The sequence below is a fragment of the Myotis lucifugus genome, unplaced genomic scaffold (genome assembly GCF_000147115.1).
Source record: "Myotis lucifugus unplaced genomic scaffold, Myoluc2.0 scaffold_347, whole genome shotgun sequence".
Taxonomy (NCBI): domain Eukaryota; kingdom Metazoa; phylum Chordata; class Mammalia; order Chiroptera; family Vespertilionidae; genus Myotis; species Myotis lucifugus.
In genome coordinates this window covers 734,941-751,449 of record NW_005871395.1, presented here as the reverse complement: position 1 = coordinate 751,449, position 16,509 = coordinate 734,941, and the positions used below count along the sequence as shown (strand labels likewise).

The following is a 16,509-nucleotide window of genomic DNA, read 5'->3' as shown; positions in this document are numbered from 1 at the left end:
TCAGGCATAATTTGTCAATTTCCTAACATACACATTTGGAAAACCTACTTTATTACATAACAGACTTTTGGCTTTAACAGACATCCCTTTGCCCAAACTAGTTGTTATACACCAAGGTTTTACTGTACCTATATAATTTCTCCATTGTATATTCTTGCCTGCTTTCATAGATTAATTGACCATATAAATGAGGGTTCATATCTGGGCTCTCTATTCTGTTTCATTGATCTGTGTGTCTATTTTTGTACCGGTACTATACTGTTTTGATTATTATGGTCAAATCAGGAAGAATGATACCACACACTTTCTTCTTTCTCAAGATTACTCTGATTATACATGATATTTTATGGTTCCATATAAATTTTAGGATTATTTGTTCTAGTTCTGAGAAGAATGCTATTGATATTTTAATAGAGATTGCACTAAATCTGTAGATTATTTTAGGACATTTTAAAGATATTAATCCTTCTAATCCATGAGCATGATATAGCCTTCCATTTTTTTTGTGTGTCCTCTTCAATGTTTTATAGTTTTTAGAGTATGGGTCTTCACCTCCTTGGTTAAATTTATTCAGTTTTATCCTTTTTGATGCAGATACAAATGGGATTGTTTTCTTAATTTCTTCTGGTAATTTGTTATCACTGTATAGAAATACCACAGATTTTTGGATATTAATTTTGTATCCTGTTACTCTACTGAATTTATTTATTAATTCTATTTTTTTGGTAGAGTCTTTAGGGTCCTCTCTATATAGTATTATGTCATCTGCAAATAGTGACAGTTTTACTTCTGCCTTTCCAATTTTGATGCCTTTTATATCTTTTTCTTGTCTGCTGTGACTAGGACTTCCAATACTATATTGAATAACAGTGATGGGAGCAGGCATCTTTGTCTTGTTCCTGATCTTAGAGCAGAAGCTTTCAGCTTTTCACCATTAGTATGATGTTAGGTGTGGGTATGTCATATATGGCCTTTATTATGTTAAGGTAAGTTTCCTCTATATCCACTTTGTTAAGAGTTTTTGTCATAAGTGATGCTGAATTTTGTTGAATGCTTTTTATGCATCTATCGAGATGATTACATGATTTTCATCCTTGCTTTTGTTGATGTAATGTATAACATTAATTGTTTATAGATATTGAGCCATCCTTGCATCCCTGGGTTAGATCTCACTTGATCATGGTATATAATCTTTTTAATGTATTGTTGAATTCAGTTTGCTAGTGTTTTGTTGAGAATTTTCACGTCTATTTATCAGGGATATTGGCTGGTAATTTTCTTTCTTTTCTCCTCCTCCTCCTCCTCCTCCTCTTCCTCATCCTCATCCCCTTCCTCCTCCCTCTTCTTCTTCTTCTTTTTGGTGACAGGTTAATGCTGGCCATGTAGAATGAATTTGGAAGTGTTTCTTCCTCTTCAATATTTTTGGTAATAGTTTGAGAAGAATAGGTATTATTCTTCTTTAAATGTTTGGTAGAATTCACCAGTGAAGCTGTCTGGTCCTGCACTTCTGTTTCTTGGGAGGTTTTTTTTTATTATTACTGCTTCCATTTCATTGCTAGTAATTGGTCTGTTTAGATTTTCTCTTTCTTCCTGGTTCAGTCTTGGAAGCTTGTATGTTTCTAGAAATGTATCCATTTCTTTTAGGTCGTCCAATTTGTTGGCATGTAATTGTTCATAGTATTCTCTTATCATCCTTTGTATTTCTGTGGTGTTGGTTGTAACCCTTTTTTTCATTTCTGTTTTTATTTATTTGTGCTCTCCCCCTCTCTTGTTTTTTTGATGAGGAGGCTAAAGGTTTCTCAATTGGGAGAGTTTAAAAAGCATTTGTAAATCACCACGCAAATAAAAAGAACTGTATAGTGGAGGTTTTTAGTTAAACAAAACAAAACAAAAAAACCAACACCTCACAATCTTTTAACTCCATCTCTTCCTTTCTGCAGCAAATCTAATCTCTCTTCCCATTTTCTCCCTCTTAGTTAGCAACTGCAAACACACCCTTCCTTGTCAAAATCTCCCATTTGCTGTCACATTGACTTACATTCCTCATTTTTAAGATGCCTTAGCTACAATTTCAATGTCTATTCCTGTAACACCCTCCTTGATTTTCTTCAGTTTTAGATCCTCATTATTCCCTCTTCATTTTGTTTTGCCATGCGAAAGAGCGTTGATGACTTTGCCGACGGTAGCTAGTCTTTTGCCAAGTGGCACATGGAGAGGAGGAGAGGAGGGCAGACTGGACTTGGAGAAGAAACAGATTGTCCCAGTGCCATGCTTTACGCACCTCCATAGAAGGACAGAGCACCTGCCTAACACCCAGGGACTCTCATATAAATAGCAATATGATGCTCCTTTCAAACCAATGGTCTTGCTCTTGGCTCCTGAGCAGAATTTGACAGCTGTCGATAGGAAATGTGGCAGCAATCGAGTGGACAGAACACTGAACTAGGAATCAGGAGACCTGGTTTCTAGCCCCAGCGCTGCTCACACTTACTACTATGACCTTGGGAAAGTCACTTACACCTGTTTGGCCCTTAGGGATAGTAATGCTCATGAAGTTGTGAGAGTCAAACATAAGTTAGTTAAATTACTTCTCTTCTGAGCATACATGTTGGCCGTGCCACAGTCAAATCCATTATCCAACTACAGCTCATACATGAAAAATCTTCATACTCTTTGCTTTCAGCCCATACTGAAATGTAAGTAGCAGAAAGCCATGTAAAACCAAACTAGTTTCACTGAGCAATTGATTGATGGTGGTCATTCTTCTGTTTTAGATGATCTAAAGGTTAAAATAGGTTTCCTCAATTTCAGTATCATTGACATTTTGGACCAGACAATTGTTTTTATAAAGAGCTGTTCTGTACATTTTAGGGTGTTTAGCAGCATCCCTTGCATCTACCCACTCAATGCCCATCATGATAATAAAAAATGTGTCCAGACATGGCAAAATGCCCCCTGGGGAACAGAATTACTTCTGGTTGATATCTACTGGATTAAAGGATAACAGTCTTTATTTTACTGCTTTTTATTTACATGGCTAACTCCCTAAGTATGGTAACTTCACATTCTATATTTTCTATACATTTCTACATATTATAGGTCAAAGTCACATAGAGTTAGTGTTCAGTAAAACTTTAGTATATGGGAATGATATGAATGTGTTAATTGCCCCCCCCCACCAATATCACATATCAAAAAACTGTCCTTATCAAAAGAAATCAATAACAGTCCATTTTCCACTGGAAACTTGGTAAGTTTATATCTTTCTAAACATCCAATAAAAACACAGACTTGACTTATACTCTGGACTTATAAGGCTTAGATTTTGTTATATGTATGATAATGGCTCTCAACTGGAGGCGATTTTGTCTCCCAGGGAACATTTGGCAATGTCTGGGGACATTTTTGGGTGTCACACCCGGGAGAGGGGGCATCTAGTGCGATGTTGCTAAACCTCCTATAATGCATAGGACAGCCTGACCAAGGATGACCCAGTCCAGTATATCGAAGTGTTGACAGTGCGAATAAGGAACTCTGCCGTGTGGGAAGAATCGTGTACCGTGCCTTTTCTTGGCTATGTGGGCTTCTTCTTTGGAGAACTAACCAAGTCTCTGTTCTTCTTTCTCACAGCTGCTCATGGGACAGGTTCCTGAATTGCATGATTACAATCTTTCCCTTCCTAGAGTGGATGTGTTTGTATCGATTCAAGGAATGGCTTCTTGGAGACTTACTTGCAGGTATAAGTGTTGGCCTTGTGCAAATTCCCCAAGGTAAGGAAGATACGAAGCCTTTTCACCCACAGACATACCTTACCTGCCAGATGTGTAACTCAGGATGGTTCCAAAAGACTCAGTGTAGTTTGGGACCCTGAATACTTCCAAGAGTATCTGCAAGGCCCATTCATGGCCATATATTGCTTAACTAGTCATTTCATACTCACATGACTACAATAGACCTTATGGCATTGGTTTCACTTAGAAAGGTGAAGGGTATGACACATAGCATGCGAGCACCTCTTCACCGGGTCACGCACACAGTCCAGGGGCGACTCTTTGGTCTTCTGAATGGCAGTCCAGGTTGAAGATAAGATCATGCAGATGGATAGGGAGCTCGCTGGGCTTAGAAGCCTCATTTCCCAAATAGGAACCAACCTCTCTTGCCATTTTCTTTAACTCTTGCTTCCAGGGTCCCACAGGCGCCATGGCCAGTTATAAGATCACTGTGCTCAGAGAAGCCGAAGCTAGGGCTTCCCACTGGATATTCTCTTTCGTTCAGTCCTCTGGGTCCAGACGGAGTATACTAATCAGGCTCATTTTACATTTTCATTTTTGTTGTTGTTAATCCTCACTGGAGGATATTTTTTTCTCCCTGATTCTTAGAGAGAGTGGAAGGGAGGGTAAGGAGGTGGGGGAGGGAGAGAGAGAGAGAGATAGAGACACACACAGATCAATGTGAGAGAGACACATCAATTGGTTGCCTCCCACATGCATCCACCCCGGGCCAGGGATCAAACCTGCAACCCAGGTATGTGCCCTTGACCAGGCCAACGCTCTAACCATTATGCAACACCGGCCAGGGTGAATCAGGCTCATTTTTACTATATAACCAATGTTGGCTGGTAACACAGCTGACATTCCACTGTTATCAGGTTTAAAAAAAAACACACACACATGGAAAGTTAACCCAAGATCAAATTTATCTACAGAGAAAGGGAAAGGATTTTGTTAATCTTTTACTCGCGGTGGTTCACAGATCCCTACACAGACTTTAAACACCTCTGTTTCTCTGTTCTTCAGCCAGGCAGGATTGAAGCTTGTGACTAGCACAGAAGAGACAAACAAAGGGCCAAGGGGTAGCTTTCTGACACAGAGCTGTTAGTTGAGGAAAGGGATCCTTTTAAAAAAAATCATCATACAGTAACATTGGCTTTTTTCCTTTTGGTGTAAGTTCTGTGAATTTAAACACATATGTAGATTTATGTAACCCCCACCACAATCAAGATACATAACAGTCCCATCAGCCCCAAATCTCTGCTGTGCGATCCCTTTTTAGTCACATCCTCCCCTTACCTCTCACCCCTGCAATCACCGATATGTTCTCAATCACCAAGTCCTGTCTTTTTGAGACTATCGTATAAATGGACTCATCTAGTATGTCACTTTTGAAGGCTGGCTTCTTTAGTTCGGCATTAGGTTTTTGAAATTATTGCAAAAGGTTATGTGCATCAATACTTTGTCCCTTGTCATTGCTGAGAGGTTATGTGCATCCAATACTTTGTCCCTGTCATTGCTGAGAAATATTTCACCGTATGGCTGTCACAACAGTCGGGTTATCCATTCACTGGGTGATGGACAATTTTGTTTCCCAGGTTTTGGCCCGTCACACATAAAGTTGCTATGAACAAGTCATGTACAGATTTTTGTGTGAACATGTTTTCATTTCTCTCCAGGTATTAAATACCCAGGGGTGGTATTGTTGGTCATATGGGTAAAGGGGCAGGGGGGTGTGTGTGTGTGTGTGTATACACACACACACACACACACATACATGAGAGAGGGAAAGAGAGATAGAAACATCAATGATGAGAGAGAATCATTGATTGGCTGCCTCCTGCACACCCCCTAGGGGATTCAGCCCACAACCCGAGCATGTGCCCTTGACCAGAATTGAACCTGGGACTCTTCAGTCTGCAGGCCGACACTCTATCCACTGAGCCAAACTGGCTAGGGCTGGTAAAGTGTATATTTAACATTATAGGAAACTGCCAAACTGTTTTTCCAGAGTGGCTGTACCTACCATTTTACATCTCCACCAGCAATGTATGAGAATTCTAGTTCCTCCACACTCTTGTCAGCACTTGATATTGTTAGTATTTCTTCATTAAACTGTCTACTTAAGATAATTATAGATTTAAATGCACTTGTAAGAAATTACAGAGCAATCCCTGTATCCTTCACCCGCTTTCCCCAGTGGTAACAACTTGCAAAACTATAGTTCAATCTTACAACCAGGTTATTGGTGTTGATACAATAAAAATACAGAACATTTCCACCTCCACAGGGATCCCTCTTGTTGCCCTTCAATGATCACCCCCAATTGCCTCCTGTCCCCATTCCCTCCTCAGCTTCTAGCAAACACTAGTCATACATATGCAAACCTTTGGGATTGGCTTTTTCAACATCTTAAGTCTCTGGAGATTCATCTAGGCCAGTGGTCCTCAACCTTCCTAATGCCGCAACCCTTTAATACAGTTCCTCATGTTGTGGTGACCCCCAATTTCATTGTTACAAATTGAACATAATTAAAGCATAGTGATTAATCACAAAAACAATATGTAATTATATATGTGTTTTCCGATGGTCTTAGGCAACCCAGTGAAAGGGCCATCCGACCCCCAAAGGGGTCGCGACTCACAGGTTGAGAACCGCTGATCTAGGCAGTTGTGTGTATCCATAGTTTATTCCTGTTTTGTTTTGTTTCTTGCCAAGTAGTATTCCATGGTATGGATGTACCACAGTTGGTTTAAACATTCACCCTCGTAGGACATTGGAATTGTTTGCAGCTTTGGGCTGTTACAAATACAGCTGCTATGGACATTTGTGTGCAGGTTAGTGATCATAGTCCTCATTTCTCTGGGATAAATATCCAGGAGTGTAATTATTGGAATGTAGGGTAGTTGCATGTTTAATTTTTTAAGGACATGCCAAGCTATTCTCCAGAGTGGTTGTGTCATTTGATATTCCTACCAGCAATCTGTGAGGGATCTGGTGGCTCTGCAACCTCACCAGCATTTGGTGTTGTCACTACTTTTTACTTTAGTCATTCTGATAGCTTGTAGTGAGATCTCACTGTGGTTTCAGTTTGCATTTCCCTAATGGCTATGGATGTTGAACAACTTTTCATATGGGAATTTTCCATCTATATATTTTAATAAATGGCTCTTCTTGTATTTTGCTCAGGTTCTAATGGGATATTTTCACTATTGATTTTTGAGAATTATTTATATACTAGAGGCCCGGTGCACGAAATTTGTGCAGGGGATGTGTGTCCCTCAGCCCAGCCTACAACCTCTCCAATCTGGGAACCCTCGAGGGATGTCCGACTGCTCATTTAGGCCAGATCCTACTGGGATCTGGCCTAAACAGGCAGTCAGAAATCCCTCTCACAATCCAGGACTGCTGGCTCCCAACCACTAGCCTACCTGCCTGCCTGATTGCCCCTAACCGCTTCTGCCTGCCAGCCTGAACACCCCCTAACCCAGTGGTTCTCAACCTTCTGGCCCTTTAAATACAGTTCCTCATGTTGTGACCCAACCATAAAATTATTTTCATTGCTACTTCATAACTGTAATGTTGCTACTGTTATGAATCGTAATGTAAATATCTGATATGCAGGATGGTCTTAGGCGACCCCTATGAAAGGGTCGTTTGACCGCCAAAGGGGTTGCAACCCATATGTTGAGAACCGCTGCCCTAACCACTTCCCTGCCAGCTTGATCGATGCCTAACTGCCCTACCCTGCCAGCCTGGTCACCCCTAACTGCCCTCCCCTGCCGGCCTGGTCTCCCCCAACTGCCCTCCTCTGCTGGCCCAGTTGCCCCCAACTGCCCTCCCTGCAGGCCTGGGCCCTCCCAACTGCCCTCCTCTGCAGGCCTGGTTGCCCCAAACTGCACTCCCTTGAAGGCCTGGTCCCTCCCAACTGCCCTCCTTTGCAGGCCTGGGCCCTCCCAACTGCCCTCCTCTCCTGGCCTGATCGCCCCCAACTGCCCTCCCCTGCTGGCCATCTTGTGTCCACATGGGGGTGGCCATCTTGTGTGTTGGAGTGATGGTCAATTTGCATATTACCTCTTTATTAGATAGGATTTTTGATACTAGTTCTCTGTCAATGTGTTTTGCAAATATTTTCTTCTAGTCTGTAGCCTGTCATTTTTTTGTATGTGAGTGTGAGTTTAAATTCTCACCTGAGGATATGTTTATACTAACTTGAGAGAGAGGAAGGGAGAGCAAGAGAGAGAGAAACTTCAATGAGAGAGAGAAACATCAATCAGTTGCCTCCATGCATGCTCTGACCCAGGATCGAGCCTTGTCTGGGAATCGAACCCACAATCTTTGGTGTAGGGATGAAGCTCTGACTGACTGAGCCACCTGGTCAGACCTGTAGCCTGTCTTAACAAAATATTTAAAGAGAAACATTTTTTATTTTGATGAATCCTAGTTTTCAGTGTCTTTTATTTTAGCCATTCTAAGAGGTTTGTAGTGGTATATGATCGTGGTTTTAATTTGCATTTTCCTGATTGCTAATGAGGTCAAACATCTTTTTATGTTCTTATTTGCTGCCCTCATATTCTCTTTGTTGAAATACCTGTTCAAGTCCTTTGCCCATTTTTAAAATTGGAATTTTGGTTTTCTTATTGTTAAATTTTGAGAATTCTTTATATATTCTGGATTCAGGTTCTTTCTAGATATGTGATTTGCAAATACTTTCAGTCTGTAGCTTATCTTTTCATTCTTGACAGTTTATTTCACAGAGCAAAAGGTTTTAATTTTGATAAAGTCCATTTTTTTTCTTTTACAGATTGTGCTTTTTCTATCTTATATTGGAATTATTCACCTAAATCGAGGTCACAAAATGTTTCTCCTATGTTTTCTTCTAAGTCTTATAGTTTTATGTTTTACATTAAGATCTATGACCCATCTTTAGTTGATCTTTGTATAACATGAGAAACATAGGTCAAGATTATTTTTTGTTGCATTTTCAGCATTATTTTTAAAGAAGACTATTCTCCATTGAATTGTTTTTGCACTTTTGTCAAAGATCATATAGCCATGTTTTTGTGGGTCTATTTCTGGACTCTCTATTCTGTTCTATTGATTTATGTGTCTATCCTTTGCCAATTGCATATCTTAATTATTATGTCTTTATAGTTAGTCTTACAGTTGGATAGAGTGATTCCTCCAACTTTGTTCTTTTTTCAAAATTGTTTTAGCTATTCTTCCATATAAACATTTTGTCTATATCCACACACAAAATTCTACTGAGAGATTTTGATAGCTGTTGCATTAAATTCATAGATCACTTTGCAGATAATTATGTTGAGTTTCCAATCCATGACCACAGTATGTCTCTTCATTTATTTAGGTCTTCTTTGACTTCTTTCATTAGCATTTATAGTTTTCAGCATACGATCTTATACATATTTTGTTAGATTTATACCTATTTCATTTTTGAGGAGATATTGTATATGATAATTAAAAACAATTTTGGTTTCCAGTTGTTCATTGTTTGTATATAGAAATGTAGTTGGTATTTATGTGTTCACCTTGTATCCTGCAATTCACTTAGTAGTTCTAAGAATCTTTTTTTTTTAAATATCTTTTTATTGATTTCAGAGAGGTAGGGAGAAGGAAAGAGAAAAACATTAATGATGAGAGAGAATCATCGATTGGCTGCCTCCTGCACACCCCACACCAGGGATCGAGCCTACAACACCAGGCATGTGCCCTGACAGAGAATCGAACTGTGACCTCCTGGTTCATATGTTGATGCTCAACAACTGAGCCACGCCAGCTGGACAGTTCTAAGAATCTTTTGTAGATTTCCTAGAATTGACTACATTGACAATCATGTTGTCTGTGAATATAAACAGTTGTGTTTCTCTCTTTCTATTCCAAATGGGTGGGTTTTGTTTTTTTTTTTTTACTTTTTCTTGTTTATTGTGCTGGTTAAAACTTCCAGTACTATGTTGAATAGGAGTGGTGAGACGAGGAATTCTTGCCTTGTTCCTGACCTTAGGAGGAAAGCATTCACTATTTTACTAACCTACATTGTTAAGAAATATGTACACTGGTGCTAAACCCATAAAGAAAGCTAAGAGACTATTATCACAAAAGTCAAAATAACAAATACCTGTGTGGGAAGAAATGGAGTTGTGATCAAAGACCTGGACGGTGGTAACATGGGTGTTTGTTTTATAAATATTTATTAAGCTCAACACCTATTTTAATGCACTTTCTATGTGTATATTATATTTGACAATAAAAATGGGGATGACTAAATTAATTATCAAAACTATTACTAAATTACTAAAAAAGTAATTAAGACAGTGTGGTTTTTCAGAGATAGACAATTAGGCCAATGGAACAGAAAAGAGTTACACATATATAAGTTGCATGGTTTATATCATATGTGTCACAATAGAAACAGACTTTTTCATAAATTGTGTGAAACAATTGGACTCTTGTGTGAAAAGACAGACTTCTATCTCCCACCATACACAAAAATCTATACCTGGCAGATTAAAGATCTAAATGTTAAAGGTAAAGCAATAAACATTTTTTGGGCCCTGGCCAGTTTGGCTCAGTGGATAGAGTGTTGGCCAAAGTGTCCTGGTTTCTATTCTGGTCAAGGGCACGTACCTTGGTTGCAGGTTCCTCCCCGATGTGGGCCCTGGTCTGGGCTCATGCAGGAGGCAACCAATCAATGTGTTTCTCTCACATCGATGTTTCTCTCTGTCTTTCCCTCTCTCTCACACTCTCCCTAAAAATCAATGGAAAAATATCCTTGGGTGAGGATTAAAAAAAATAATAAAAGCAGTCTTGTAAAAACAAAAAACAAATTTTCACTAGCCTAAAAGGAAAAGACAAATTGAGTTAAATAAAAGATTAAATTAAGTAAAAGTTAAGAACTGTTCATTCCAAGACACCATGAAGATTGAAAAGCGAACCACAGAATGGGAGAGATATTTGTAACAATATACCCAACAAATGACAATCTGTAACATATATACTCCTACAAATCTGTAAGGAACAATGAAATTAATCAACATTATTGGCAGTCAATGAAGTGAAAATTGAAATGAAAATAAATTATACACTAGCTCATACACATTAAAAATTAAAAATCTGACAGTATCATCTGCTAATACAGAGGCAGACAATGGGAACTGTCATTCAATGCTGGTGGGAGTGCAATGTGCAACCATTTAGAAAACAGTTTGGCATTTTCTGGTAAATGCCCCTGCAGTTATGCTACAGGATATATTCTCTCAAGGAACTTATACATCTATGTACCAGGAGACCTGTGTATAAAAATATTCATAGCAGTATAGTCCATTATAGCCCCAAACTGGAAACAAAGACAGGAGACCAGGCAAACCTGGAGACAAAGAGAAGGGGAAAGTAGCTTCCTTGAATCCTGGTGGCTTTTTAGTTCTGGTTCCAGTCTCTCGTGTGGCTCAGCTGCCCTTTGTACTCTTTTAATAAATTTTCTGTTTTGCTTAAGCTAATCTGAGCAGGTTTACTGTTTCTTGCAATCAATAGAGCCTTGCTTAGAAAAAAATGTGGAAGGGCAACCTATAAATTATAGGAGACTTCAGAAATCTATCAATCAATGTGAAGTTCGTATTTGAGCCCCAATGTAAACACAAAGATTGTAAAAGAAAGCACAACATATAATAGCAAATGATTTCTTTAAGATCACCCCCAGGCCCCAAACCCACTATACTTCTGGCTCAAGGTCTCTCATGAGGTTCCAGTCAAGGTGTCAGTCACCTCAAGGCTCTACTGAGGCTGGAGGGTCAGTTTCCACCAATGTGTTTGCTGACAGGCCTGGTTTTCTTGCCATGTGGCTGCTTGAGTGTCCTCGCAAGATGACAGCTGGCAGGACCAACTACTTGTATGGGACCCAATGCAAAATGAAATGCAGAGCCCCTAGTTCAAAAATTATTCAGAATTTCAAGATGGTCAGAGTAAGGCATGAAGCCAAGTGTGGAAGCTTCTAAGCCCAGGGCTCTATGTGATTGCATCAGTCACACCCTTGAAGTCAACTCTAATGGCTGGTGGCCTGAATGAGAGAGAGAGAGAGAGAGAGAAACCAAGACAGAAGCCACAGTCTTCTTGCAACCTAAATCAAAAGTGATATCCTATCACTTTTTGTTGTATTCTACTTATCAGAAGCAACTTATAAGATCCATCCCACACTTAAGGGGTGGGGATCACACAAGGGCATGAAAACCAATTAGCCATTGCAGATCACCTGAGAGGCCCTCCACCACAGCAACCATTCATGAGATAAGCAGGGAAACGTGAATACTGGCTGGGTATTTGATACTGTTAAAGAACCATTATTTCTTATGCATGATGATGATATTGTAGTTACATTAAAATAGGGTCTTCTTTTAAAGATACATTCTGAAATATCTACTGATGAAATGATCATGTCTTTGGATTTGCTTCAAAATAACATGATTTGCTTCAAAATAACATGGAGTGGGAGGGGAGTGGGTGCATGGATAAAACTAGATTGGCCAAGAATTGACCATTGTTGAAGGTTTGGTGGATACATGGTTTTCATTATACTCTATTTTTGTATATGTTTTAACTTTTCCATTAAAAAAAAGAGCCTTGCTTGTCCAAGACAATCAATCAGCTCAGTGGGCTCACTGGAATGATCCAAGTTGAGTGCCTCAGATTCAAATTTCCTGATTTTCATGGTGCTTTTTAGAAAAGAAAGTATTGAGGAAGGAGCTAAAAGAAGAGATGAGAGTAATGAGCATATGGAAGAGAGACAACACATACCAACTTGGAGTCAAGTCAGTTCAGTGGGATTCTTGCCTTGCTCTCCAGCTTTGCCTTCAGTCCTGGAGAATTATCAGGGCCTCTGTACTAGGCTGGGGTGCCAGTGGGCTGCTGCTGAGCCGTTGGAGGTTGAGGTCTGGTTGCTGTGATGTTTGCTTTCCATGATTAGCATGAAGACCTCACAGGGAAAGGTGTTTAAGCCTATGATTTAGAATTGAGGTATAAAACCATGTGGTACAACAGGAAGAGAAGCTAGGAATCAAAGGAGACAATAAAAGATACTAATTAAAGGCTGTATGTCAAGGGATACTAATACCATGCTCAGCCAGCCATATACATAGATCATTTTCATTTTAAATATTCTTTACAGTTTTTATTTAATGTGACTTTTAAAAGCCAGGCTACCTTTTCTTACCTAAATTATCTTGCTTTTCAGTCCTGACGTTTAGTTTGCTGTCAAGGCAACTGATCCCTCCTCTCAATATCTCATATGCAGCTTTCACTTCTTCAGTAATTTATGTAATTTTTGGATCATGTCATCAAATGTCTGTTGGTGAGTTCAGTTCTGGAACCGCAGGAGGTGGTGAAGTCCCCGCCTCAATTATTTACCTATTGCTAAGGAACCCAAGTTAAAGCTATGTGCAAGGTAGGAAGAAAGGAGACAGAGGATGGGCATTCTAGCCACAGGATTAGTGTTTAGATTTTAGAAATGGAACACTTCTAGTATGTCATTATCAATGTCACCACCAGGCGAAAAGGCCAGAAAGCTATTTCCCAAAGGAATTAAAGAACAGAAGTACTTTCCTTGGTGAAATTACCTGGCACTGGGATCTGAATGCCTCCACCAGAAAGGTCCAGGAACGATTCCGCCAATACTTTGAGTGGATCCATCTTTCCATTGGACCCAGGATAACCAAACTCCATGGGCCCAATTCATAATGATCATTTTCTCACTGTATTAATTTACAATGAGAAAATGCCACCATGGTAATCAAAGCACTTAAATCCATAGGAGGAGCACTTTCTTTCTCAGACTCAAACCCATCTACTCTTTTATAGTCAGAAATGCCTGTCACAGGAACCAAGCTAGTTAAAGGTCAGATAATCAGCAAATTTACTAGGTGAACCTGCATAGAAATCAAACTACGAAATGCCCACCAGTCTAGGAAGGGCATTGCCAACCTTCACCCAGTGAAGCGCCTTTTCCTGGCCTTCCCCACGCAACCAAGGCTGATAATTCTGACTGACATACTCTTTCTCCAGATGTTTGTTCAATCTGGGACCATCCCATTCTTCTAGCTGTGGAGTGCTACTCTGCCTTTTCAAAGGACAATAGCACATATTTTTACTAAAATTCATTGTGTCGATTTTACTTTTAAACATTAGAGAGCAATTTCATTCCCACATTCCCAAGGCACATTACAATGACTTCCAAAGACTGGTAATAAGAGCTATTAGAGTTTTGTGTCTTTCGGGTAATTTGTTGTTTTCTTTTTTTTTTTTAAATCCTCACCTGAGGATATTTTTTCCATTTTCAGAGAAAGTAGAAGGAAGGGGGGGGGGGGGCGACAGGAAGAGAAAGAGAGAGAGAGAGAGAGAGCGAGAGAGAGAGAGAGAGAGATTGATGTGAGAGACACATCAACTCATTGCCTCCCACATGCACCCTACCAGAGGCAGGGAGTGAACCCGCAACCTAGGTATGTGCCCTTGACAGGGAATCAAACCCACAACCCTTCAGTGTGCAGGCCAACGCTCTAACTACTGAGCACACCAGCCAGGGCTATCAGGTAATTTAAAAGTAAGGTTTGCCTTTGCTCCCCGTTGTAGGTTGATGTGAACATTAAATGAAGTTATGTTTGAAACAGGTTTAGCTCAGTGTCATTTTGCACCTAGTAAATAAATCCTTCCTAAGTGTTAGGAATTATTTTTCTTCTTATTATTACTGTTAGCTTTGTTTTCTGATATATTCACCACCACCTCACTTTTCATCACTCTAAGAGCAGGCACGGCAGCTGAGCCTGATACACATTCCCAGTCCATTTCTCTCTGCGACCCACACTATGTGCCCATAATGAAAGAGGTTTATACCTGGGCCACCAAGATCTCAATTCTGTGACTGGGTCATAGTTTGTGAGGCCAGAGTTCCTTCCCTGCTCTTTCTTACTCTCAATGGTCCCTTTCAAATAAGAAAAATTCTTCAGGTCAAGGACAAAAATAACATAAGCTCATGCCTTGATTTTGTCAATAGTCTCAGTTTACCTGGACTTAAAAGCTCACCTTCTGCCTAAACATCTTCTTCATAGGTACCTTCTTTCTTGTGAGCGCTCTGACGATCAATGTCCTGACGCTGTACCCATTCAACAGTGGCCACCTGCTCCTGGGAACTTTCCTCAAAGAGGACTTCTCTGACCCCCTCTTCTTCACGGCCTACAACCAGTCCCTGAGTGTGGTGGCATCCACAACATTCTTGACTGGGATTATTCAGGTAGGATACGAGTCTCCAAACCTCTGAAGAAGAACTAAATAAAGGGGCCACAAATAGACCCCTTCCTTTCATTGTTCCCGCTATCCATTAAGATACCCCAGTGATTTCTTTCTGGAAAACTTGTGGGATCTGTGGATAGCCTGTGACAAAACTCCCTTGTCAGAAATCATCCACCATTGATTTTGGGGGTTTTTCTTTTGTTTTTATTATTCAAAGCAGCTTTATTTTTAAATATATTTTTATTGATTTCAGAGAGGAAGGGAGAGGGAGAGAGAGCTAGAAACATCAATGATGAGAGAGAATCATTGATCGGCTGCCTCCAGCACACCCCACACTGAGGATCGAGCCTGCAACCTGGATACATGCCCTGACTGGGAATTGAACTGTTACCTCCTGGTTCATAGGTCGCTGCTCAACCACTGAGCCACTCCAGCCAGCAAAACGGCTTTATTTTTTAATTTAGCTTTCTGACTCTGTGCTTGTACCTTCAATACTTTCACAACAATTTTCTGCTCCTCAAAGAAGAAACATGCCTGATACTGTCACAGACACATTTAGCACACATGGATCCACGCCAGGCCCTGCTGACATGTTTTTTCATTTGAGATAACCTCACTAGAACGTTAGGTCTCACAGCACAAACTCTGCGAAGTCGGCCTAGGCACATGCCACCTGCAGATTTTGGCGCTTCTCCAATCTTCTTGGTGAAAGGGAAACAATTCTATTACCAGGGGCTCGGGACAGCCTGGTTTTGTTAGAGGCTGTATGGTAGGACCGCCTCCACTGACATGACAAACGCTGGACCATTCTGAGTGCCTGAAGTCACCGTCCCCGGAAGAGGAAAAAGCCATCCACCACTGATTTTGGATGAGACACTAAACATTCTTACCAGTCCCTTCTCTGAGACAAAAGGGTCCTAGGAACTATGGGCTAGAGTTCTAGTCATGATTTCATGTTTTAAAAATTCCCTTAGCCCAGCTGGCGTGGCTCAGGGGTTGAGCGCTGACCTATGGACCAGGAGGTCACAGTTTGATTCCCAGTCAGGGTATATGCTGGGTTTCGGGAGGCAGCCGGTCAGTGATTCTCCCTCATCACTGATGTTTCTATCTCTCTCTCCCTCTCCCTTCCTCTCTGAAATCAATAAAAAAATATTTTTTTAAAATATATTTTATTAATTTTTTACAGAGAGGAAGGAAGAGGGATAGAGAGTTAGAAATATCAATGAGAGAGAAACATGGATCAGCCGCCTCCTGCACACCCCCCACTGGGGACGTGCCCGCAACCAAGGCACATGCCCCCGACCGGAATCGAACCCGGGACCCCTGAGTCCGCAGGCCAACGCTCCATCCACCGAGCCAAACCGGCCACGGCTTTTTTTTTTTTTTTAATATATTTTATTGATTTTTACAGAGAGGAAGGGGGAGGGATAGAGAGTTAGAAACATCGATG

The 16,509-nt window shown here is 40.4% G+C and overlaps 1 protein-coding gene and 1 pseudogene across 1 annotated transcript in view; one reads left to right on the top strand and one right to left on the bottom strand.

Annotated features, from left to right (window-relative positions):
- The window catches only part of SLC26A8 (solute carrier family 26 member 8), an 81,228-nt gene that overhangs the window by 11,324 nt on the left and 53,395 nt on the right, over positions 1-16,509 (top strand). The window contains exons 3-5 of the mRNA XM_023764782.1: positions 3,631-3,770; positions 13,012-13,128; positions 14,879-15,060. Of these exons, the coding sequence (XP_023620550.1) occupies positions 3,631-3,770; positions 13,012-13,128; positions 14,879-15,060 (439 nt within the window). The remainder of the gene's footprint in view (positions 1-3,630; positions 3,771-13,011; positions 13,129-14,878; positions 15,061-16,509) is intronic.
- On the bottom strand, positions 15,129-15,867 carry LOC106699238 (annotated as a pseudogene).